The following is a 24,848-nucleotide window of genomic DNA, read 5'->3' as shown; positions in this document are numbered from 1 at the left end:
GTCTAAGAGGCATAGAAAGGTTCATGTTATTTGTGAGCATGTTGGCAGTTATGTATTTTTATTAAGCGATGTGTGTGTTTACTTATTTCTGATGACCGGCTGAAATTGGGTGTTGGAAAACCTTATGTTGCCATTCCACCTTTCAATCCACTTCAGTGCTTTGCCAATAAAGCATTGAGTTTCAGTAATTACAGGCTGGGTAGCCAATGGTTGCTGATATTTGTTCACTTAATTGTGTTTAGTATTTTCAGTCCAGTCATTGTATGTACAATACATGCAACTAAAGTAGTAAAAACATTACATTGGTTAAATAAACTGCACTACTTGTCACCTTGCCAGACAACTGGCACTAACATTTCTTTCTACATGATTTTTGGAGTACCTGGAATGTTGAGATTAAACACTGATATTTGATGAGAGAGCCTGGCTTGAACTCAGTGTTCTAACTTGGGTCTTGCTTTGTGCTTTTTTTCTGTTACAAATTGAATGACTCCTATGTAACATGTTACTACCTGGCCTGTCATAAATGCAACCAAAGTGTAAAACATTGTTAAAATCCTAAAAAATAAATATTAAACAATTATCTGTTGTACAAGTCATAGTAAAATAATCATTTTAAATGGCTCATTTATATATATTTTTCCTAATTTCCATTTGTTAATATACTTCTTTAATAACTGTAAGACAATAATAACTGTCATCATCCTTGTGGTATTTTTGGTTTTATAACCCTTTAGGTCATGGCTTAAACTGAGTCTGACTGAAATGAACTAGGCAGGACTGGAAGGTAATTAGAGGTAAACAGTGGAGGTGGAGTTATTTAAGGTGACAGAAAGTGACCTGTTATAAAGAGGTAAGCTGCACCTGAATGGTTAAAGTAGAGCAACATGGCTGACATGTCAATGATAAACAGACTGTTGGTTCTTTATGCTTTGCTTATTTTATGCCATGCAATAACACCAACTCAGAGATTTCTAGGGTTAAGACCCAGAGCTTCAGAGCCCCAACAAACTGAACAACAGATACCTAGTGAAATTCCACCACATGAACCGGCAGCTATAGAAGAACTTTCACAAAGGTGTGCAGTAGAGGAGCAGGAAAAAGTGCAGTGTGGACAAGCTGGCATTACTGCTACTGACTGTGCATCCATACAGTGCTGTTTTAATGGAACACAGTGTTACTATGGTAAAGCAGGTAAATACTTTTACTACTGCCTTGTTTGAGTCCATAGCTGAGGTGTATAAGGATTTTTTTTAACATGCTATGTTTATTTGAAAATGAAGCTAGTAGTGTTCTTGTCCTATGGTTTGTCTCCCACCTTTAAAAGGTAGAGAATGTAATAAAATGTACAAATAACTTCCCATTAATAAAAGCAAGTTTGATAAGATGACATAACTGAGTTTAAATTAAAAAAATCATCTAGTTTTTTTGACAAATGTCCATGTGCACTATTGCTCAACCCCAGCCTCAGTACTTGGTGGAACATCCTTTTGCCTTGATGCAGTTGTTATATTTTTTAACTAACTCTATAAGCTTAAACTTTTTCTCATTGTTAGTGACTGTCCAGTGTATCAGAGATGGTCAGTTTGTGGTTGTTGTGGCTCGGGATACCACTGTACCACAGCTAAGCTTGGATTCAGTTCATCTGTTGGGGAATGAAGCATCATGCAGCCCTGTTGGTATCACTGCTGCTTTTACAATTTATCAATTTCCTGTCACTGCTTGTGGAACAAAGATCACTGTAAGTATGACTATATAGTTGACACTTATTTACACTTAGGATATAACAATTGTCAAGAAGATTTGACCATTTGCAAGGTCAGTGATGCTGTAATGGTAAACCAAAATAAGCCATAAGATTAAAAGCTACACATCTTTGCTGCTCTTGTCATTTTTACACTAGAGATTTATAGGATTTTGGAGTAATGGTGTGTTGGATATATGTCTGTTGCCACTAGTTCGCTCTTGGGATATGTTAAACATTTGTTAAATTACTGGTACCTTAGCATTAATGCTTGTTAATTCACATTGGCTTTGTGTTTGAGGCAAATATCTCTCTAGAATGTCTCCAAAGCTTTGTCTTGGTGTAGAAAGTGTACAATTGATCTAGATTTTGATCAGTTTAATTTGGTACATGTGAAATACCCCAGGGTGTACTTGTAGCAATAAAGAAAGAAGGCTACATTGGCAGCAATATAGCTATTAGCCTGTTTTGTCATATGCTGGTAGCATAACAAATGCTAGCATTGTATGCAGTATTGAAATGGGCAAGTGCAAAGTTATAAATGGCCACATGGTAGTCAGTTTCAGCAAATATATTTAAAGCTTGTTGGCATGACCTGCGTCCAAAATGGGTGCTCTTGCACCGTACTATACTGTATTTATACTGTAAATATTAAATATGTCTATAAATATCATGGTGAGTAGGTATTTTGGGGAGTGTATTTAAAAAATACATCTGTACTGTTGATGCAAATGAAAGCTTTATTTTAAAATTAATCTTTATTGTTTACTTTCCTCTTTAACCGTTTATGTCCGTCATAGGAAAAAGATGGTCATGTGATCTATGAAAATGCAATGACCTCATCTTATGATGTTGAAATTGGCCCCCTAGGTGCTATCATGAGGGATAGCCATTTTAAGTAAGTTTAAGTGTGTATATATAAAATCATGTGACTGCCTTTTAATAGTTTTACTGACTAAATTTGTTTTGCCAGACTTCTATTTCAGTGCAGGTACTCTGTAACTGCAGTGGAGGCGATGGTTCTCAAGGTCGATGGTACTCCTCCACTTCTACCAGTGGCTGTTTCTGGGCCCCTCAGACTGGAACTTAGATTGGGCAATGGTCAGTGTACAGTTGAAGGATGTATGGAGGGTAAGCTATGGATCCTTTGACCTGTGATTAAAAATATGGCTTTGTCTTAACCGTGTTCTGTTTACAGGTGATGTGGCTTATTCTTCATACTACAATGAGACTGACTACCCAGTCACAAAAGTTCTTCGAGATCCTGTTTATGTAGAAGTGCGCATTTTGGAGAGAACTGATCCCAGTATTGTCTTGACTTTGGGACGCTGCTGGGCAACCTCCAGCTCTGATCTTTTGAGCCTACCTCAGTGGGATCTTTTGGTTGATGGGTAAGTCAGGCTGACTTGCTTTCTTTTATGCTGGTACTTTGTATTTATTAACTCTGCTTCCATCCACAGGTGTCCATACTCAGCTGACCGTCACATGACCAACTTGGTTCCATTGAATGACACTTCAGGCCTTCAGTTCCCTACTCATTATAAACGCTTTATTGTGAAGATGTTTGCATTTGTCGATCAGGAATCACTTACCCCTCTGAGGGAAACGGTATGAGAAAGCAACTTGTTCCATGTCTTATGAGTGGTCAGATAACTAACTAATATTAATGCTTTTCAGTTGGATTGAAAATTAAGTATAAAACACTTTAAAGTAGAATGTTGTAGGAGCTTTCTGGCCATAATTGCAAGTCATATTCAATGTGTAACACAATTTGTGCTTAAATCTAGATCAAATAGTATATTTAGTGCTCCACCTTCTCTCTGACCCTAATAAAATATTTGTCATCAGTTGAATTTTAGCCAGATTTCTTTGTAGTTAATTCATTATTTGTAGTTGAAGCTGATGCTTCACCCATAATACTGCCATCTACCCCTAAATATCCCAAAATATAAATGATTTGATTCTTTAGCCACCTGTAACACTTTTCAAGTTTTGTGCTTTAAACTGCTGTTTTATTTCTTTGGACATAATACCAGTGTATTTAGATAGTAAAATTGTTATTATTTTGGACCTGCTACTAGTTATGTGCATTTTAAGAGGTTAACGATTTGCTGTGTTTTCTACAAGGTGTTTATTCACTGTACAGCAGCCGTGTGCCTTCCAACAGAATCGGACCGTTGTGAGCAGAAATGTAGTAGACAAAGTAAGCATTCCTAGATTTCCTAGTGTAATTCTTTGTCTTAAATGTTTTATGACTGTCCTTTCTCCTCTTACTTACAGGGAGAGAGGTTTCACTGGCAACGAAAACTAGTTCAAACAGTGTTGTGGTCTCCAGTGGTAAACTGGTCCTTGTTTATATGTAACTATTTTAAATAAAATTTGTAACAAGCTTAAAAACTGTTTATTCTTAAACATTATTTACTGGCCCAACAACATATGAAGGGACGCTGTTTTTAAAGAAATTTACTTTTGTTGGCCCACAGTTCAACTTTAGCAGACACTTATCCAAAGCAACTACAAACCAAGCAACTGAGGGTGCAGGGATATCGGAACCTGGTGACTGTGGGGCTGAAACCATCAAACTTCTTATTACCAGTCTAGTAACTACTGAGCTGCCATGGTCCTTTTATTGCAACCATAGTAAAATCTAAGGAGCTGTCTCAAAAGCTGGGAAAGATTTTATTTATTAGGATTTTAACGTCATGTTTTACACACTTTGGTTACAATCATGACAGAAACAGTAGTTACTCATTAAACAAGATTCATCAGTTCACAAACTGAATGTCAAACACAGTCATGGACAATTTTGTACCTCCAATTCACCTTACTTGCATGTTTTTGGACATGAGCTCCCAGAGAAAAAAATACGCAGACACTGGGAGAACATGCAAACTCCACACAGAAAGGACCTGGACCACCCCACCTGGTGATTGAACCCAGGACCTTCTTGCTGTGAGGCAACAGTGCTACACACCAAGCCACCATGCTACCCCTGGGAAATGAGATAAGACACATTTTGAGAGTATAACTGGCATCATGGGCTCACAGAAATAGCTAAACATTTTGAGAAGGAATGTTATGCCTTCTGTGATAAAATAGTTTAGTTAATAAAAAAAAATCCTAGGTGGAATTTAAAGAAGGCAATTGCAGAGTAAAAGCTATCATACCTCATGATCTGGAAGCTTTTGCACAAGATTCCATGTGACTCTTTGGTGAAGATTTCATTACAGAGCTTAACAAGGTAAAAGACTGTTCCACTATGTACTCGGGCTGGGGTTTAAATAATAGAGCACATGTTTTAAGAGAACTAGATTTTTTTTTTTTCTATTAATGTTGTATGTTTCTATTATTATTGTATGTATTAATAAATATTTGTTCTCTGTTTACTAAGACTTGTTATATATTAATTCAACTCTATAAACATTACCACAATACCTTTTAAGGTGAAGGAGGTTAAACATGTCTGATTGAAACTGTCTTTGTGTGCCACATTAAGTATCTTGCAGTTAAAGTTGAGGAGTACACAAATATCTCCACTTTGTTTACATTCCTAGGTATCCTGTGTTTTTTTTGGGCTTTTTTCTGACCATAGCAAATCCGCCTTATCACCTACAGCTTTACTAATGCTGCGCCACATGTCGGTGGAAAATCCTCCTTCATTCCACAGATACCAAAAAATATGGCAGCAAAAATGGTAGCTTTTCTGTTAGTAAACCAGGCGGAGAATGTTGGAGCATTGGTAGTCTAGCTGTTAAGTCGCTGTACTACCGATCAGAAGGTTGTTAATTTAAGCCCCACCACTGCCAAGTTGCCACTGTTGATCTCCTTAGCAAGGCCCTTATCCCTCAATCACTTGCCTTGTGTTCTGTCACAACGGTAAGTCATTTTGTATAAATGTGTCTGCTAAAATCCATAAACGTTAAAGAAATAATAATGCCAACACAGTGAAATAAACAAAAATATATACAAAGATATGGTTGCTCTGTGGTCATCTTTGACATTAAAGAAGGTAGTTACATCAACTGTAATCATCAAATTATTGGCTTTTTTGTGGGGCTTCTTTTAAAACATGAAAGTGTTTATTTTTATTTTTTTGTGTAAGTAAACCCCAAACATACAACTACCTATCAGCTTTACCAATCTTAAGCAAAATATAAACCCTAATTCTGGAGAATACATTAAAAAATACTATAAAAACACGTGATTTGTTTGTTCTCTTGTACAAAGAAGTTATTTCAAAGCAACTTACAATTGTAGCCAATTACAGTGTAAGCAATTAAGGGTTAAAGTTCTTGCTTAGATTTATTAGTTAAATAAAGGTTCAAGAAGATTAGCAAATATACACCCATGGACTGTTGAGCAGCTGAAATCTTGTATTAATCAAGAATGATTAAAAAATCCACTTGCAAAACTGCAACCCTTAGTTACCTTGGTTCCCAAACAATTGAAAAGCGTTAATAGGAAAGACACATTTGTCTCTGTTGTAACTGATTGTAGTTTGTTGTAGGCATTGAATTTAACATTTGTTTATTTGTAAGAAAAATGTTCTTGTTTTATAAGCCAACTTTGAGCCTGTGGCTCAAACAACCAACTACAAAATTTTCTATTACAGTTTAGAGTAACTGGCAGTTCAAATTTTTAGTCTACAGTTTAACACAAAATTATAGACATTAGTAAAGAACCTGTTTATAATCTACATTGCAGCTTTATTAAGGTCTAACAATGATCTAAAAGTTGTTGCTACCTTAGTTCCTCAAAAACTTAGATCCATAAGCACATATCCACTAATGCTCTAATAAAGGTGTGCATGGGGTAAAATTGTGGCCCTAGAGGTTACAAGATAAAGTACAGCAATGGATTTAGTTTTTTTCTGTTGCAACCACGGTATGATAAAATCATATCTATTTAGCAAAGAAGCCTGTGTTTTATTTTCTATTTTTTTAAGTAAAAGCTCCTGGGAGCATGACTACAGTTTTTCTACCTTTTTATATTGATAGATTTTATTAATTTACTTAATAGTTTTTGATGATTATGGACACATTTATTTACTCACTATCAGGTCAGGGGGAGATCTAACACTACTAACAATGTACTCACATAATGGCACAGTCTTAATGTAAAAATTTAAGGTAACTTTTCAACTTTGTAAGGTTAAAGATGAGTCTGTCTCTTATTCTCTCTCTTCGTTTGTGGGAGCCGGGAGTGCTGATGTGCCCTCTCGCTTTTTTCCCACGCACCACTCTGCAGATCAGCATGACTGAGTCAACATGTGCACTCTGATCTGGCTCATACAAATCCTCTCTTTACTCCTGCCCTACAAGCCATTCACACAGGTAAGAAATCACATCTTATGCTTTCTGTAATTTAAGATGCTTTGTTAATTTTATTTTACTTATTTTGTAATGTTTCCAGTCTTTCTAAACATTCTGTCTGATTGGTGAATAATGTGATTGATATACAATTTTAAAAATGAATTGATTGATCTGCATGTGATTAATTTAATAATAAACCATGTCTTAGTGTATTTCTTCTACTGACTTCTACTAGTACACTGTTGAAAGTGTATTTTTGTCACACAGCCAGTGTTTTCAGGACAACCTCTAGAAACTGTAACCCCAATTTAAACAAAGCAGTTACTTAAGATGAATGAATATTAAATAAACACAATGTATGTACAACCAGTTTATTAAAATCACAGTGTACCTAGCTCAAAAAAATGTCACCCACATTGTTATAGGCAGAAGTTTATCCCAGCTACACTTTTCCCCACATTCAAAAAAATATTAAACTAGACAGATAGTCTAAGTTACACCCAAGTGTAATTGATTGTGAATAAATAACTAGTATTGTGTATTCCCCTGGTGCCCTGTCAAGGGTATATTTATGCTTTGTGCCCAGTCATTCAACGTGTCACCAGACCAGCTGATCAAAACAAAGTGGTTACTGAAGAAGCGTAATCATGTGAATGATGCACTAATGCTACCCATCCAAAAATAATCCTTAAAAATTATATATTTTAAAAGTTACAAATTGCAGCTTTAAACCACACCAAAGACACACTGTATGGCTAAAGTATTTGAAACTCCTCCTAATTATTTAAGTTTTTTATGTCTCCAACTTTGTGGAAACACTTTGTGGCCTTTGTGAACTATACAAAGTCCATGAAGGCATCTTTTGACAAGTTTAGTGTTGAGGAACTCCAGTGGACTATACTGAGCCCTGACCCCTATTAAACAGCTCTGGGAAGAATTGAAATGCCGATGTTGTGTTTTAGGGGAGGGCAACTCGATACTAATACATATGGTTTTGAAACATGATGTCCAGTAAGGTTGTAGGTGTCAAATTACTTTTGAATATATAGTTTATAAGATGTGTACATAAATGACACCACAGCCTCGTTCTTCATACTGTGGTTGGGTATTTGCACGTCCCCTAGGTAATCTTAGTCCTTCATTCATGCCCCTCATTATAGTAGTATGAATGCCCACATGCTCTAATTGCTTCAGACTTTCTACGTGTTTGTTCTCAGATCACCCCAACATTGGATTTGGGCCAGATATTCAGAGGCCATACTGTGATTGTTTTAGTTTGAGTTGGTTTGGTGCACAAAGACAATTTGCAGTTTAATATTTTAATGAAGTATTCACCTGTTTTTTTGTATAATCCTTCTTATTGTCTTATTCATTCAGTGTCTATTTACATTTACTTATCCAGATATCTTAATGAAAAAAGCAGTAACAAATACTAATAAACATGACCTGGTCATGATTATGATTCTGTTCATTGTGTCCAATTAGTTCTAGTTTAATCAATTAATTATTTTTTGGTGTTGTAGGTCTCAGCCCATCTAGGCACAAACCATTCCAAAGGTAAGTTATTATTATTATTATTGAAACTATTCATGCCTTTTAAACTTAATTTTAAAATTGGCAAAGTATGAAAAACATAAATAAAAACAAATTCTATACATTTACAAATACATTTCTACCTGTATTTGACAACAGTGTAGATACAAGAGATTTGGCACTTGTGTGACACGCTAACGTGCTAGCCTGGCCAGTCATTTAACAGGCCCAATTGTCTGTGTCAGAGAAAGGGAGGTCAGTGGGTTTCCTTTGCCTGCAAGAGGGATGGATGATCACAGAATAGCATAGCATGGCCCTCAGTACAAGATACGACTCTATAGATTCCTGATCTGGCAAGTGAAAAAAATGTTTAGGTTCTTAATACCATTGGCACTAATACACCCCTATACCGCGAGAAACACTTGCTTCTGAATTTGCGAAGGTAACAATCAGGACAGTCCTTTTCTTCTTGGCTCAGAGAATACAATGTACATTATCTGCAAGATGGCTTAAAAGCTCAACTTCTGAGTTGTCTGAATCTTTTAATAATGTTATGAACTGTTGGTAGTAGTGTTGATGGTGTCCTTAAATTGCTGGCTATCATTTGATGGCAGACAATTTTTTTTTGTTAATGCTTCTATATACCCAGTCATTATAGTGATCATGAGTGAAGAGTGGAGATGATTACATTATCTGTGAAATGTTCAGGTGTTTTGATTATTCCACAGACTTGCAAAATTGTAATTTACTTACTTAACTTTTACTGTCTTTACTTTTTAAAATTGGGCATGTGCTTGCTACTTTCAAGCTCATATTGCTATATTTATTAAAATAGCAGGAGATTCTCATGCAGCTGTTACCAATTCACCTGCCTATTGAGGAATGGTTCCAACTGATGTTACTTTATTTGACCCATTCAAACTTTTTAAGTGTGTTGCAGTCAGTCGTTTACATTTTTTTATTTTCACAAAATACTATCAAAAGCAATTTGGTCAGCCACTTTTGTCCATTGGTTTAAAAGAATTAACAAATTACAGATTCTTTTTATAGCATTTTATGGAATGTCCTAACTTTTCCAGACATATGATTTGCATGCTCAGTCCTCTGTGGAATTGTGTAAAAAATGTTATACATTTTGTAAAGACATTTAAAATTTTTTACTGAAAAGCATTGTAACTGTTCCTGCAGTAATGCTGTTTCATGACGTGTGGCTTCGAAGTATGTGTCAGTCTCTGGAGAAGATGGTGGAGGTGGAAAAGGAGTATCCAGGCAGTGTGGAGCACATTTTCAGTCCTGGCTGTGTGCCCCTCCATCGCTGCTCTGGTTGTTGTAATGATGAGAAACTAAAGTGCTCCCCCATCCTGACCCACAATGTCACAATGCAGGTATTTTTTTATTTTTACTGCTAAGCTTTTAAAAAAACTTTAAATGTTCATCCAGTGTGATTTCCATAAACTGTTATATTATAAAAGCTAGCAAAGTCAGCTAAATAACAATTAAAAACCCAGCTTCACAAATATATTAGGATGATTAACAGTTGACGGAATGTATCAGGTATAAAGGACATCTGAGAAGTAGCATCAACACAAATACATGTTCCAACGAGGCCAAAACTGAGTGCACAAACTGTATCACAGAAACAAGGAAATTTAGTAAAAGGTTTAAGGGAAACAACCTTAAGTGTTTACAACAAAATACTCTTCATTAGCTTGTCCAATTTAAAATTAACTGAAGGTAAGCGATTTGGAAATCTGTTGTCTCAAAAATTAATGGACCAAGACAATCTGAGCAAGGAGCACAAAACCTTTGAGCAATAAAAGTCAATACTATAGGTCTGAAATGTCAAATTTCACCATATTCCCTACATTTTAATAGGTTTATGTTTAGATAAAACCAAAGCTGGCTTTTAATCTGTTGCCAGCTGGAATATTATGAAGACCAGTATAAAGTCATGAACACAGATGTTTGTTTGTTTGTTTATTAGGATTTTAACGTCATGTTTTACACTTTTGGTTACATTCATGACAGGAACGGTAGTTTATCTTCACACAAGGTTCTTCAGTTCACGAGGTTATATCGAACACAGTCATGGACAGTCATGGACAATTTATTATCTCCAATTCACCTCACTTGCATGTTTTTGGACTGTGGGAGGAAACCGGAGCACCCGGAGTAAACCCACGCAGGCACGGGGAGAACATGCAAACTCCACACAGAAAGGACCCGGACCGCCCCACCTGGGGATCGAACCCAGGACCTTCTTGCTGTGAGGCGACAGTGCTACCCACTTAGCCACCGTGCCGCCCGAACACAGATGTAAACATAATAAAAGCTTTATGGAAATTTCTGAAACACAGACTAAAAATCTGATCACTGTACCCATCCCTTGATTTACTGAGGCTTTGTATTACAGCATTTTACAAATGGTGAAAGAGGCCACTCAGGTGTGCAGCGGTAAAACACGCCAGCACACCAGAGCTGGGATTTCGAATACATCCGGTGGGCTGGGCAGCTGCATGAACAACGATTGGCTGTTGTTCATAGGGTAGGATAAAGCCAGATAGGGACTCCTCATAACTGAGCGAATTACGACCTCTGCTGGCTGGTTGATGGCATCTGCACAAAGTCGAGGAATTACGCGGCTCTCCGTGCACAAAGCTGATTGGCATATGAACTCGCCTCGTGCACGTGAAAACATGCATTCGGCTACTGCACATATGACAGTCTTGCTCTCGGGGCAGGGGTCAGCTCCAGTAGAGAGGAAGCATAATGTAATTGGATAAAAATTGGACGCACTAAAATTGGGAGAAAAAGGGGACAAAATGCATTAAAAAATAATGAAAGATTTTCTGAAGTCAAAAGCTACCCTAATGACTTGTTAGCTCCTTATGTTTTGTTAAAGGTTTCCATTTTTCTGTTGATGCACTTTGTATGTATATGATTACTGGCTGTATCCAATCTGTTTTAATTTTCAATGCAGAATTTGTCAGTCCCCTTTATCCTATCTATCAATGGATTAACAAAGGACCATTATTGACTAAATATTCAGAAGCTGGGATTTTATACATACAATTAAGAATAAAGTTTCTATTTCTAAAAGTTGTTGAGATTATGTACTGTATATTACGCCTTGAGTTTTGCAAATGGTTTTCCTTCTGTGACAATCAGACTGCTGATTTTAGTTTTTTTATTAATTTATTGCAGGTTTTCTGACATTACGAAATCTGCTGGTTCAATAATTAACATATAACCAGAGAGATTGCTTCAATAGTGACTATGAATGACTATTATCATTCATAGAATTGTGATTTCTTTTTGCTCATATAAATAGGGCTAGTCTGACTTCACCTGTTAGACTGAGCCACAAGCTTTACATTTTAAGTCTTGTAGGCACTTAGAAATCTTAAAAAGCTGATAACACTTTTTTATGAGTGGGAAATGTCACATGAAGGCATTTCAAACCAAGTCCAGTCTCCGTCAATCAAGATGTATATTACCAGATTACCTGCACAATAAAAAGGTCTTAGGAAGGAATGTTGTGGTCAGACCTACGAGCCATTTGACCAAATGAATGTTTGAGGAAGAGGTGATGAGGCATTTTAACCTAACAATGCTGTACCTTTTACAAGCATGGTGGTGGCAGTATAGTGGTCTGAAGCTATTTTTCTAAACCACCATCCAGGACAATAACCTGACATCTCTGGTTACTGTTGATTATACTTGATTATAAGTCAAGACTGGACTAGAAGACCTACAAGTTTGGTTGTGCAGGAAGCCTTTTCTCAGAGCAGCTCCTCAAAGTAAATAGAGCTAAGCACCCTAAAACAAATGTTAGATTTGCTGTGTAAACATACTTTAATCTTAGGCAGGAACTTAATGGAAGTTTGTTTTGGCTTTTTTAAACTTTAGAATAAACCACCAATGAGTCAACAGCATTATGTGACACAAAACTCCTCTTATGCTCCTCTTTTTTTTTTTTATTGCAGCTGGTGAGAATAACCCCAGTACACAGAACCAAGCAGTATGTGCAGCTTTCTTTTTTAGAACATCAACGCTGTGAATGCAGGTATGGAGGCCAAATATCTCCTTAAAGACTGAAGAGATTTAGTGTGATATACAGTTCTGAAGTTTTGTTTGATTAAACTAATATTCTTTGTTACTTCTAGACTTAAACAGAATCTTGCACATTATTTTAGGTGAGTTTTTTTTAACGATTAAATATACAGTATCTAAGCCAACTATTTATGGTGAAATATGATGACTAACTTTTCTCAGCCCTAGCAGACAAAGGTTAAGTAACCAAAACAAAAGAAGAAAAGGAAGAAAGAGAAAAAACAGGGGCAAGTCAGTTCTGCGCTTTGCTGTTTATGATGTGAGTTGTTTAATTATATATGTGGGTTCACTCACAAATTTTTGTCTTGCACTTTGTAGTTATGTGATTCTGTAATCAATACATGGATTTGGTATTTTCTTTTTCTGAAGCTTTTTAAGCATTGTTTATCTGTTACAGGTGCAAGGATCACTTTAGCTGTGAGGAACATAGCCATTCTTTATTTTTCAAATTTCTAAAATAAACACAAATTTTGTTACCAGTTCTTGGACAGATGCAAGCAGATTCATCAGAGATGAAAAAGATGAAGACGCTCAAATACCTCCAGGAAAAGACCTGGCTGTCCACTAGCTGTCTGGGAAGTGTTGAATAACTGAGTTGAGCCCTGTAATCCAATATGTTGTGTCCCTTGTGTAATCTCTTTCCTGCAACAATAACCGCCATGAAGTGAAAACAACAAGCTACTTTGCAACAAGACTGCAGACCACAAAGGTGGCTGAATGAATAATAATATGATAATCTGTTTTGATAATCCAGACGCTCTGTTTGTGTTTACAATTGTTTCTTGTTCATCATTGCCAGTGGTAGGTTAGATTCTTTGCAACTACTAGTTGAAAGCATAACCTAAGCCAGCAATAGCACATTTTTAAAAGCTATTGAATAAAAATAAGTATGTGTTCCTGATTTTGATGACACAAGTATGTATTTATAAAATATAAATAAAATAATAAGATAATGTCATTAAATTTTTACAAGTAGTAGAAGTTGTGTGTTGAAGGGATAATGTGCAGGCTAGCCAGTATCTCTACATTTACCTCCAGAGTTAAATAAGGGCCATTACTCTTTTTATTTTTGTATTACCTATATTGCCTTTAGCCCCTATTAATTGAATACATAAACGATGCTAGAATATAAACTGCTTGTGTAAGGTTTTACCACAGCATTTCTATTGGGTTTATTACAGTACTTTGATCTGGCCACGGCAGGACAATATAGCATTTGAAGAAATTCAAGCAGGCCAGTCAGTCCTTGGTAAATTTTTATCCATTTAAAAATATTATCTCCCACTCTGGTTCACTGCAATCCCATAGCTCTAAAATAGGCTTTGTATGTCTTTACAGTTTCTTTTATTTTTTTAGATGTTAGATCATGGCATTGTATTGTTGTAGAATCTTCAAGATGTCCTCCTGACTGACAGTAGATACATGATAAATATTTATTCTCTGCAGGACTTGTTAAATGTATTTAATGCATACAGTTGGGCAACACATGTTGAGGAACTAATGTAAGTTCAGTATAAATGTCCTTTCTTACCGTATGTCCCCTTTATGCATTTTGAACCCCACCCATATGATGCAAAGAAATTTTAGGATGTTTTTTTGTATTTACACCACTGCATAACAACTAGGTAACTTACTGAATAGTTATAACTCCACGATAGATTACATTTCATGATCTTCTCAGTATATGCCCATTTAATGTCTAGCATGCAATATGCAGGGCTTTGGGTAAAAAGTCAGTTTTTAATGTTATACCTACTTGACATGGAAGATGCACAAGACTTTCTTTTATATAACAAAATGGCTGGGTTATAATTGTAATACTTATTTTATTGTGCTTTTATTAAAGTACTTGTATATATGTCAGTTGTTGTCTCTTTTAAGTAATGGTACTTGCACATATGTTAACTAATTTATGTTTATTAGATCCATAAATTAGTAACTAATTTATGTTTATTAGATCCACATTGAGTCAAAATTCTAACCTGAAGAGCAATACAGAAACACAGGTTGACAAGCTATTGCAGAGTATTAAACTCCATACATTTACGGCATTTAGCAGACGCTTTTATCCAAAGCGACTTTCAGTCCTGCGACAGTATACTGTCTAAGCAATTGAGGGTTAAGGGCCTTGCTCAAGGAACTTAATGGAAGTTTGTTTTGGCTTTTTTAAACTTTAGAATAAACCACCAATGAGTCAACAGCATTATGTGACACAAAACTGATGCTCCTCATTTTTTTTATTGCAGCTGGTGAGAATAACCCCAGTACACAGAACCAAGCAGTACGTACAGCTTTCTTTTTTAGAACATCAACGTTGTGAATGCAGGTATGGAGGCCAAATATCTCCTTAAAGACTGAAGAGATTTAGTGTGATATACAGTTCTGAAGTTTTGTTTGATTAAACTAATATTCTTTGTTACTTCTAGACTTAAACAGAATCTTGCACAATATTTTAGGTGAGTTTTAGCGATTAAATATACAGTATCTAAGCCAACTATTTATGGTGAAATATGATGACTAACTTTTCTCAGCCCTAGCAGACAAAGGTTAAGTAACCAAAACAAAAGAAGAAAAAAACAGGGGCAAGTCGGTTCTGCGCTCTGCTGTTTATGATGTGAGTTGTTTAATTATATATGTGGGGTCACTCACAAATTTTTGTCTTGCACTTTGTAGTTATGTGATTCTGTAATCAATACATGGATTTGGTATTTTCTTTTTCTGAAGCTTTTTAAGCATTGTTTATCTGTTACAGGTGCAAGGATCACTTTAGCTGTGAGGAACATAGCCATTCTTTATTTTTCAATAAAGGGCCAAACAGTGGCAATCTGGTCATGGTGGAGCTTGAACCAGTGACCTTTTGATTACTAGTCCAGTACCTTAATCGCTAGGCTACAACTGCCCTACACTAAATTCAATTATTGTATATGTGAGATGAACCTTATATGATATTCATTTTGGTTAGTGAATAGGATTAATCTAAGTGAAATGGTAATAAACGAGTTTAAGTGCGTCGTGCCTAATGAATCCCAGAGATTAACGACGTTTAATTGGTTGATTGAGTAACAAATGGGCCAATACTTGTTTCTAACAGCGCCGGTTGGTGTTCACTGACCAATAGGAAAGCAGGGAAAATTAAGGGGCGGGACTAGCCACACAGAATAACGTATATTCGTTTTCTTCACAACACCTACTTAATTTAGCGCAGACCGATTCTACTAAAACAGCTTTTCACATGAAGCGTGGAAATATGATTCATAATTATAATACAGCTAAATGTGCGCTATCAATGAAGACACGTTTTTTCTTTCCTGGTGACCCTAATTCACCCGCTCGTCATGTGAATCGCTCAGTATCACTCGTAGAACAGCTGTCACGTGTACGGTATCGTGTTTTCCACTTCTGTTCGATTCAAGAGATGATTGAGTCGACTCCGATTCAGTGAACATGAGTTGGAACTCGCTGAACTCAAAAGGTCGATGGGGCTGTTTTTTTCAATCTCTGAATAAAAAAAATTAAAAAGATATTAAAATAAAATGGTAGATATCGTAAAATAAACTTTTTTCAACACAATATTTATTTAGGTTAAGCAGTTTTAAGTTTTAAAATTCAGATTTTCATTCAACTCAGCTGTTTCATGGCCCAAATTCATAAATGCTGGCACTGTTTTAAAATGTAGGTTCAAACTCAAATGGTTTGCAGTCTTCATAAAAAGATTGGCATTTTCACTAAATAATACTATAATATAAATAAAAAAATACTATATATAAATACTAAATAACACTATATAATACTATATTGAAAAAATTAGAGTGTACAATGTAAATGTTTATAGATAATCGTAGGTGGTTGGTGACAAAATAGCTGGTAAATGAATGCTGTACAACAACACAGTTCCTGAGATCTTTGGTTTGATCCTTGATTCAGATCACTGTTGGACTGGTGATAAACTGGTACTTTTTCCAGGATGTGAACCCATCTAGTTTCCCAACGAGGATGACTTGGTAAATGAGTGTAAATAAATGAATGTATAAAATAGAGCACTTACTGTAATGCCACTGTAATGTTTGGGTTTTCGGGGTGAAATAAGAACATGTCAGTTTATTTGTATTGTTAGAATAGAATAGAATAGAATAGAATAGAATAGAATAGAATAGAATAGAATAGAATAGAATAGAATAGAATAGAATAGAATAGAATAGAATAGAATAGAATAGAATAGAATAGAATAGAATAGAATAGAATGCCTTTATTGTCATTGTACAGTGTACAATTAAATCTTTTGAGCATCTTCTTGAGAGTACACGTATGCACACACACACACACTATATTGCCAAAAGTATTCACTCATCTGCCTTCTTTTGCATATGAACTTGAGTGACATCCCATTCTTAATCCCGAGTTTAATATGATGTTGGCCAACCTTTTGCAGCTATAACAGCTTCAACTCTTCTGGGAAGGCTTTCCACAAGGTTTAGGAGTGTGTTTATGGGAATTTTTGACCATTCTTCCAGAAGTGCATTTGTGAGGTCAGACACTACTGATGTCATTTTACGTGGCCTACCACTTCATGGCTGAGTTGCTGTCGTTCCCAATCGTGTCCACTTTGTTATAATACCACTGACAGTCGACTGTGGAATATTTAGTAGTGAGGAAATTTCACAACTGGACTTGTTGCACAGGTGGCATCCTATCACGGTACCACGCTGGAATTCACTAAGCTCCTGCGAGTGACCAATTCTTTCACAAATGTGTGTAGAAGCAGTCTGCATGCCTAGATGCTTGGTTTTATACACCTGTGGTCATGGAAGTGATTGGAACACCTGAATTCAATTATCTGGATGGGTGAGTGAATACTTTTGGCAACATATACACATAGAAAAATACAGGTGTGAGTTTTAATGAACTTTAAAAAAAAAAAAAGAGAGTTATTGCACACTCCTTATAAATTGCCAATTATGCACTAGGATGCGGAGTTTAGAGAATTCAGGGTTTTTATGGCAGAGGGGTGTAGGCCTTTATACTCCTATAGTAGTGCCTACCAGTTAAAAAGCTTATACTGAAAGCCAAATCAAAACTCGATTGTCTTTCTTTTTTTTTTACATCTTACATGTTTTACATTTTACTCTGTTCTCTGGGGGCACATAGCATAGTGGTACAGCAACATGAGGCCTGAGCACCTAGGACCTAGGTTCAAAGCCACCACCTAGGTGCGAGTAAATGAGAGAGTGGGTGAATGAGTAGCTGGTTGCGACCTTGATCAAGACAATGTGTTAATTGTAGTTATGTTTTATGAGTTAAGAACTACGTGTGTGCGTTAACTTTATGCGAATGACCGTCATTGCGGAATCGACTCTTTAGTGCCTAGAATCGTAGAATCGGCTCTTTTTGGGATCGACTCCCAGCACTGGCGTTGTCTCATTGAGGTGTCGATGTGACGGACAAGGTAGGGGACTTAGTGTTTTTATTCATCATGACTTAGTTTTGTGGTGTATTTCCTTTATACTCTGCTTTCTCATGGTAATGTTGGCTCTTAAGTTTAACACAGCGTCTCCTGTCTAGACAGCCAGCCTAGTACCAGATATCTATGAACCCTGCGTGTTAGCCAGCCAGCCCATATTATTACTTGTGCTAGCTAGCGTTAATGTCGAATTAAATGAGTCAGAATTTTATATAGCAAACTTTACGATGCAGTAATTGGACTCAATAGGCTGGAACAAATACAGAAATGTATATTTACAAAGCGTTATATAGTTTCACCACATTCGTTACGTAATCACTTAAAACGATGCTAGCTAGTTGTTGAACTAGCAATAAAGCTTGATACTGTCCTTAGCTTGCTGTAGCAAATAGTAACCTAGTGCTTCCCAATAATGGCCAAAATAATAATTACAATATCCAATTTATTAATGAATTATTAAGTATTACTTAGATATAATTAGATATTTAACCGGTTAGGAAACATAATAGTATTAACGTTTTTGAAACTTCCTAATAATGAACTAAAACCATCCTTTTCTGTCACACTGTTTATTATAAATGAATCTGTTCCATAAACGTATTAATCTGTATAAATAAATAAGTTCTTCTTGGTAATATGAGTGAAGTACATAAGAACACAATTAAACCTTGGAGGATTAAAGTTATAAGTATAAAACCACAACATGGAATGCAATACCAAGCTGGTTAGGTTAGTTCACTTTAGATAAAGCTTTATTTAACTCACAGGTCGAGTGTTTAATAAAACTTGCTTGTGTGTTTATTAAGCTATGTTCATATATTTTCTTTTGTGTGCTGTCCTAAATGTACATTTTGTGATTCATCAACACACCACCTTGGGGGAGGTTGGGGGGGGGGGGGGGGGGGGGGGGGGAATGGGTGGAATGGGAGGAATGGGAATGTTCTGTGTTTATTAGTCAATACGGGCGGCACGGTGGCTAAGTGGGTAGCACTGTCGCCTCAGAGCAAGAAGGTCCTGGGTTCGATCCCCAGGTGGGCCGGTCCGGGTCTTTTCTGTGTGGAGTTTGCATGTTCTCCCCGTGTCTGCGTGGGTTTCCCCCGGGAACTCCGGTTTCCTCCCACAGTCCAAAGACATGCAAGTGAGGTGAATTGGAGATACTAAATTGTCCACTACTGTGTTTGATATAAACTTGAGAAGTGATTAACCTTGTGTAACGATTAACTACCGTGTGTCTGTCATGAATGTAACCAAAGAGTGTAAAACATGACATTAAAATCCAAATAAACAAACTAGTCAAAACATATGCTAAGATACACTATATTGCCAAAAGTATTCACTCACCCATCCAAATCATTGAATTCAGGTGTTCCAATCACTTCCATGGCCACAGGTCTATAAAACCAAGCACCTAGGCATGCAGACTGCTTCTACAAATATTTGTGAAAGAATGGGTCGCTCTCAGGAGCTCAGTGAATTCCAGCGTGGTACCGTGATAGGATGCCACCTGTGCAACGAGTCCAGTTGTGAAATTTCCTCACTACTAAATATTCCACAGTCAACTGTTTGTGGTATTATAACAAAATGGAAGCGATTAGAAACAACAGCAACTCAGCCACGAAGTGATAGCCACGTAAGATGACAGAGTGGGGTCAGCGGATGCTGAGGAACATAGTGCACAGAGGTAACCAACCTCCAAACTTCATGGAGCCGAGCAGCTGCATCCAAGCCTTACATCACCAAGCGCAATGCAAAGCGTCGGATGCAGTGGTGTAAAGCACGCCGGCACTGGACTCTAGAGCAGTGGAGACGTGTTCTCTGGAGTGACGAATCGCGCTTCTCCGTCTGGCAATCCGATGGATGAGTCTGGGTTTGGCGGTTGCCAGGAGAACGGTACTTGTCTGACTGCATCATGCCAAGTGTAAAGTTTGGTGGAGGGGATTATGGTGTGAGGTTGTTTTTCAGGAGTCGGGCTCGGCCCCTTAGTTCCAGTGAAAGGAACTCTTAATGCTTCAGCATACCAAGAGATTTTGGACAATTTCATGCTCCCAACTTTGTGGGAACAGTTTGGGGATGACCCCTTCCTGTTCCAACATGACTGCGCACCAGTGCACAAAGGAAGGTCCACAAAGACATGGATGAGCGAGTTTGGTGTGGAAGAACTTGACTGACCTCAACCCGATAGAACACCTTTGGGATGAATTAGAGCGGAGACTGCGAGCCAGGCCTTCTCATCCAACATCAGTGTCTGACCTCACAAATGCGCTTCTGGAAGAATGGTCAAAAATTCCCATAAACACACTCCTAAACCTTGTGGAAAGCTTTCCCAGAAGAGTTGAACCTGTTATAGCTGCAAAGGGTGGGCTGACATCATATTAAACTCTATGGATTAGGAATGGGATGTCACTCAAGTGCGTGTGAAGGCAGCCGAGCGAATACTTTTGGCGAAATAGTGTATATGCCAAAAGACAAAACAGCGCATTATTAAAAATGAATTGTAACCAAAAATGATTTTTTTTTCATTAGCCTGTTTGTAGGAGGAAAAAAGTGGTGTGAGAAAAGATGAGCTCCAAAATAAAAGAAGATGGTCTTGTGACAGCTATGGGCAGGCCTAAAACAAAGAGACTGGAGAAGTCAAAACCAGATACTGAAAGAGATTCTGGTTTCTCAGGTCTGTATTCTAAAATACTGGCTTCTTTCTTCCAGCATATAAATATTTTCTCTATATGCTTTATAATATGTTTTCTTTTTGTAGATGCTAGTTCTGAGCATTTGAGTGTAGTTGACCAGACAGACAGTGAGGATGCAGGTCGACCAGTGGTGCCAGGTTCCAGGTCGAAATCTTCTCAGCTGGCTGTCATTGGTGGATCCTTCCAAAGTCTGTCACCCATGATCATCATGAACAATGTTCTTCTTAAGCAGGTAAAATAGTAGTAAGCTAATTATTAATAAGAACCACTGTCCCCTAAGTATGGAAAATGCAAATGTCTTAATGCAAATCTCTGTGATATTAATGCAACTGTAAAGGGGAAAAAACAACCTAAAACATGTGCAGGATAATTTCAAGAATGACAAGAAATTCTCAGATAAGTTAGTGTTGAAAAGAGCGTTATTACAAATAACACAACTGAGCTGGTTTATGTCCATCTCAACCAGAGTATAGACATTTATATTGTTATCGTTATTGTGCACCTCCTATTTATGTAAATTAACAATGTATTTTTGCAATCTGGCACTATTGTTTCTTACAACAGATTTCCCATCCAACTGTCACAGCATGTTTGGTCACAGCATGAGGGCCAGCTGTAGCCTAGTGGTTAAGATACTAGACCAGTGATCAGAGGGTCGCTGGTTCAAGCCTCACCACTGCCAGGTTGCTGCTGTTGGGCCCTTGAGCAAGGCCCTTAACCCTCAATTGCTCAAACTATATACTGTGACTGTGACTGTAATGTAAGTCGCTTTGGATAAAGGCGTCTGCTAAATGCTGAAAATGTAAATGTAAATGGTCACTTTAAATTCTGCCATAATTATTGGCAGTATACACTTACACATTAATTATATAGCATTATTAAACGTATTATTACATATAATGTGATTAAAGAATTACATATTCTTTAATCACAGCAGGTGTATACAGTTTAGTCTTAACATTTTTATAATGCAAAAATGAGAGATATGTTTAAAATGAGTGTATTCAGAACAAATCAAATTGCACCTTATTGCATTTCCTCTAAACTTAGGTGGCAAGTGAAAATGCAATGTATCTCTGTAAAGCAAGTTGCAAACTAATTCATTTTTTTTTATATCCAGCTGGAGTATGTTCCCAATGTATCGACCACCATTAATCTCATAAGTTATTGTATTTGTTTATGTATTTATTGACAGCCTGGTGATAACCCCTCATCTTTGAAGCAATGGGGGTTTGGTTCAGCTGTCGAAGTTGTTCAGCAACCACAAGTAGTCTTCCTTCAACCGGTAATCTCCCAGAGAAAAGCTTTAGAGCAGAAAGGACCTCTCAGTAAGCGTCGTAAGCACAAGAAGTACCTCCCTATTAGGAAATCCTATCCCAAAATTGCTCCTCACCCTGGGGACAGCCCACGCAGTAGCTGCTCTAGTAGCACAAGTACCAGCAGCTCCAGGACCACTGCATCAGTGAGGAGTAGCAATTCCTCATCCACTTGCTGGGAATGCCCTCAGGTAGACAAGCAGCAAGGATCCTCCACACCGAATCGATTTACACCAACCAGGCATCTTCCAGTATCACCACAGCCACATACTCCTCTAGCGGAATTTAATACTGGTACTTGTCCTGCTGTGGAAAAGCCAGCCACTGGAAGGCTGGGGTTTATTGCAGAACCTACAGACATGAATGCAAAAGTGTTACAGACTCCACCACAGGCCATCTCCAAGGATGACATGTCTCAAAACAGTGACTCGGACAGCAGCAAGAGGAAGCGTTTCTGCAATACATACAATATTCTCAGTAAATCAGGCTTGCTGGGCATCACGCTGCGCACTAAAGACTTGATACGACAAAATCGACGGACTCAAGCTGAAATCGATAAGCTCCGTGAGCACACAAACCTCTTTGTGGAGGCTTTACAAAGAGGAGACTTGCATATCTGGAGCAAACTGCAGCTGAGCATGCAAGAAGGAAATGAGAAGGAGAAAACTTTAAATACTGGACAAGAGAGCATTTGAACTACAGTGAGAAAATCTCTAAAAGAGATATTCAAGTTGCCTACATTAAAGTATTTCTCCTTTAAAACAAGTACAGTCAAATAAATATACCAACATCTAAAATAACAATAAGAAAACATTGTAATTTATTGACCAGGCACTTAAATGTTAGCTCTATAGCATTTTGCTCTAGGCAAATGGGACAAAACTTAAAAAGCTATAACTTGATTGTACTCAGTAAGAAAAATAATCTTAACCACAGTCAGTTCTTAAACATTTGTGACAGTTAATCATTTATCTTAATAATATAATTAGTTTGTAAGGTAAATTGTGAATGTGGCTCCTGTCTGCAGAACTGCATGTTTGGGGAAAAAAACAACTGTAATATAAAATATTGTAATATTAAAGTACAAAAGTTTCATTAACGTATTAGGCAGCAAAGCATGGTGGCTTATGTTCTGTGGATTGAACTGCCAGTCCTTTCCTAAAATGATCACATGATTAGTAGATACTTACATCTTAGGACATACCATTTTTATGAAATCTGATCACTGACCGTAAGATACAGGTTGGTCAGGTAACTAGAACGTCATTAAGTGTGTTTACATTTACATAAATAATCCACATGTTATTGGGACTGGGCAAATGTCCTGAAATTTCCTTATTCTTGTGCTTCTGTAAGCAAATGACTGATGTATTCATTAGCAAAAAAGTGGTTATCTGATTTCCAGAAGCAATCAGGATGTTTGGTATAGGTCTATAAGTCTCATTTCTTTTGTATTTATACATTTGCACTTGTGCAGAAGCACATTAGAGGAAGAAAAAATTTACTGCATTCCAAAGCACATACATCTGTACTAACAAGTATACCGATTTACCAAATGTTTATTTTTTGTCTGCTTTGGAATTCGGTGCTAGTGTTAGGATTAAAATATAGATGATTATTGCCCTGTTAGGTGCAGTTTGAAATGAAAGGACTTATATTTACAAATAAAGAAACTTAAGAGCAGACTAAATTGAGGCCAGTACCCTTAATTGTGCTCAAATTTAAACAACTAAAAAGAACATAAAATGTTCCAATGTTGTAATTATCAGCTGCTCAGTAAATAAAATGAGTTAATTAAAACCTTGCTGATTAAAAAAGTTGTGATGCTACAGCCTTAATACCAAAAATATAGTTTAAATAATAGTTTTACTACTTTTCGAACCATTACTGTAAGAAGTGTGATTAATTAATAACTCGTGTAGCAGAGTTGTGCATGTTAATTCACTGGTCAAGTTATTGTGAAATCTGTTTTTGTAGTTATTACATTACTCGATGGTCAAAGATATTTGAAGGCTTTAATAACATTAAATTCTCTGCTGTGTTTTGTTTTATCCATGTTCTTCATACTGTTAAAGAAGCTTTAGCACATTTATTAAAATCCATAGAAGAAGCACAAATAATATGGGTGGTATACAGTTTTAAATAAGCTAAGGTGAAACGGTCACAACTTAATCTGTATTACTTTTTAGTAATATGACAAACTTAATTTTTACAGGTATTTTTAAAACAACTGTGGCCAATTTAACAGCCCAACAAAAAGGTAAGGGTGGTGCTATAATTTAATAGCATTTGCCCAGTACAGGTATGTATCTTCCAATGTATCTGTTAATGTCTTACTTTAATGACTACATTGTATTTGTATTCAAAGATGTTCTTTCCCTTTTACCATTCACAAAAGAACACGCACAAACTTCACAGCAGTCATCTGGGCTTTCATTTGTTAACAACTTTGAGGTCCATTATTAAGTAAAACAATTGTAGAATAAGTATTTTACAGATTTTTGAGGCAACTAAATGTGAGCTGGTTTTGAACAATAATTTTAGTTATACCATGCAGATTTTACAGTGAGGCAATGTCTACCTGTCCACTGACTTCAGATAGAATTCAGCTGGTTAGCTATCACTGCTGCAATGCATCTTTAATGCATCTTTGCATGGACCTTGACAAAATAAACTAAATTACTG

At 36.7% G+C, this 24,848-nt stretch overlaps 3 protein-coding genes across 3 annotated transcripts; all 3 read left to right on the top strand.

Annotated features, from left to right (window-relative positions):
• The first annotated feature begins 887 nt into the window (after positions 1 to 887).
• LOC134320884 (zona pellucida sperm-binding protein 4-like) lies at positions 888 to 4,128 on the top strand. Its single transcript, XM_063002523.1, has 8 exons — positions 888 to 1,194; positions 1,557 to 1,741; positions 2,545 to 2,642; positions 2,718 to 2,875; positions 2,943 to 3,135; positions 3,205 to 3,352; positions 3,872 to 3,947; positions 4,025 to 4,128. The coding sequence occupies exons 1-8, from the start codon at positions 888 to 890 to the stop codon at positions 4,105 to 4,107; spliced, it is 1,248 nt and encodes a 415-aa protein (XP_062858593.1). The 3' UTR covers positions 4,108 to 4,128.
• A 2,883-nt stretch (positions 4,129 to 7,011) lies between these two features.
• pgfa (placental growth factor a) lies at positions 7,012 to 13,292 on the top strand. The gene is made up of 6 exons (XM_063002522.1): positions 7,012 to 7,077; positions 8,580 to 8,613; positions 9,778 to 9,974; positions 12,576 to 12,655; positions 13,100 to 13,119; positions 13,183 to 13,292. The coding sequence occupies exons 1-6, from the start codon at positions 7,012 to 7,014 to the stop codon at positions 13,290 to 13,292; spliced, it is 507 nt and encodes a 168-aa protein (XP_062858592.1).
• A 4,784-nt stretch (positions 13,293 to 18,076) lies between these two features.
• Positions 18,077 to 24,734, top strand: cipcb (CLOCK-interacting pacemaker b). The gene is made up of 4 exons (XM_063001382.1): positions 18,077 to 18,145; positions 20,684 to 20,828; positions 20,913 to 21,079; positions 22,043 to 24,734. Exons 2-4 carry the CDS (start codon positions 20,720 to 20,722, stop codon positions 22,856 to 22,858), a joined length of 1,092 nt encoding a protein of 363 aa, XP_062857452.1. The 5' UTR covers positions 18,077 to 18,145; positions 20,684 to 20,719; the 3' UTR covers positions 22,859 to 24,734.
• Positions 24,735 to 24,848: the final 114 nt, after the last annotated feature.

The sequence above is a fragment of the Trichomycterus rosablanca genome, chromosome 9 (assembly GCF_030014385.1).
Source record: "Trichomycterus rosablanca isolate fTriRos1 chromosome 9, fTriRos1.hap1, whole genome shotgun sequence".
Classification (NCBI taxonomy): Eukaryota; Metazoa; Chordata; class Actinopteri; order Siluriformes; family Trichomycteridae; genus Trichomycterus; species Trichomycterus rosablanca.
This window is presented reverse-complemented; position numbering and strand designations above follow the sequence as displayed.

Coding starts and splice junctions, on each gene's coding strand:
- LOC134320884 (XM_063002523.1), top strand. CDS start 888: ATGGCTGACATGTCAATGATAAACAGACTGTTGGTTCTTTATGCTTTG. Junction 1,195..1,556: donor GTGTTACTATGGTAAAGCAG/GTAAATACTTTT, acceptor TCTCATTGTTAG/TGACTGTCCAGTGTATCAGA. Junction 3,353..3,871: donor TTACCCCTCTGAGGGAAACG/GTATGAGAAAGC, acceptor GTTTTCTACAAG/GTGTTTATTCACTGTACAGC.
- pgfa (XM_063002522.1), top strand. CDS start 7,012: ATGTGCACTCTGATCTGGCTCATACAAATCCTCTCTTTACTCCTGCCC. Junction 12,656..13,099: donor CATCAACGCTGTGAATGCAG/GTATGGAGGCCA, acceptor TATCTGTTACAG/GTGCAAGGATCACTTTAGCT. Junction 13,120..13,182: donor GTGCAAGGATCACTTTAGCT/GTGAGGAACATA, acceptor TTTTGTTACCAG/TTCTTGGACAGATGCAAGCA.
- cipcb (XM_063001382.1), top strand. CDS start 20,720: ATGAGCTCCAAAATAAAAGAAGATGGTCTTGTGACAGCTATGGGCAGG. Junction 20,829..20,912: donor AAGAGATTCTGGTTTCTCAG/GTCTGTATTCTA, acceptor TTCTTTTTGTAG/ATGCTAGTTCTGAGCATTTG. Junction 21,080..22,042: donor ACAATGTTCTTCTTAAGCAG/GTAAAATAGTAG, acceptor ATTTATTGACAG/CCTGGTGATAACCCCTCATC.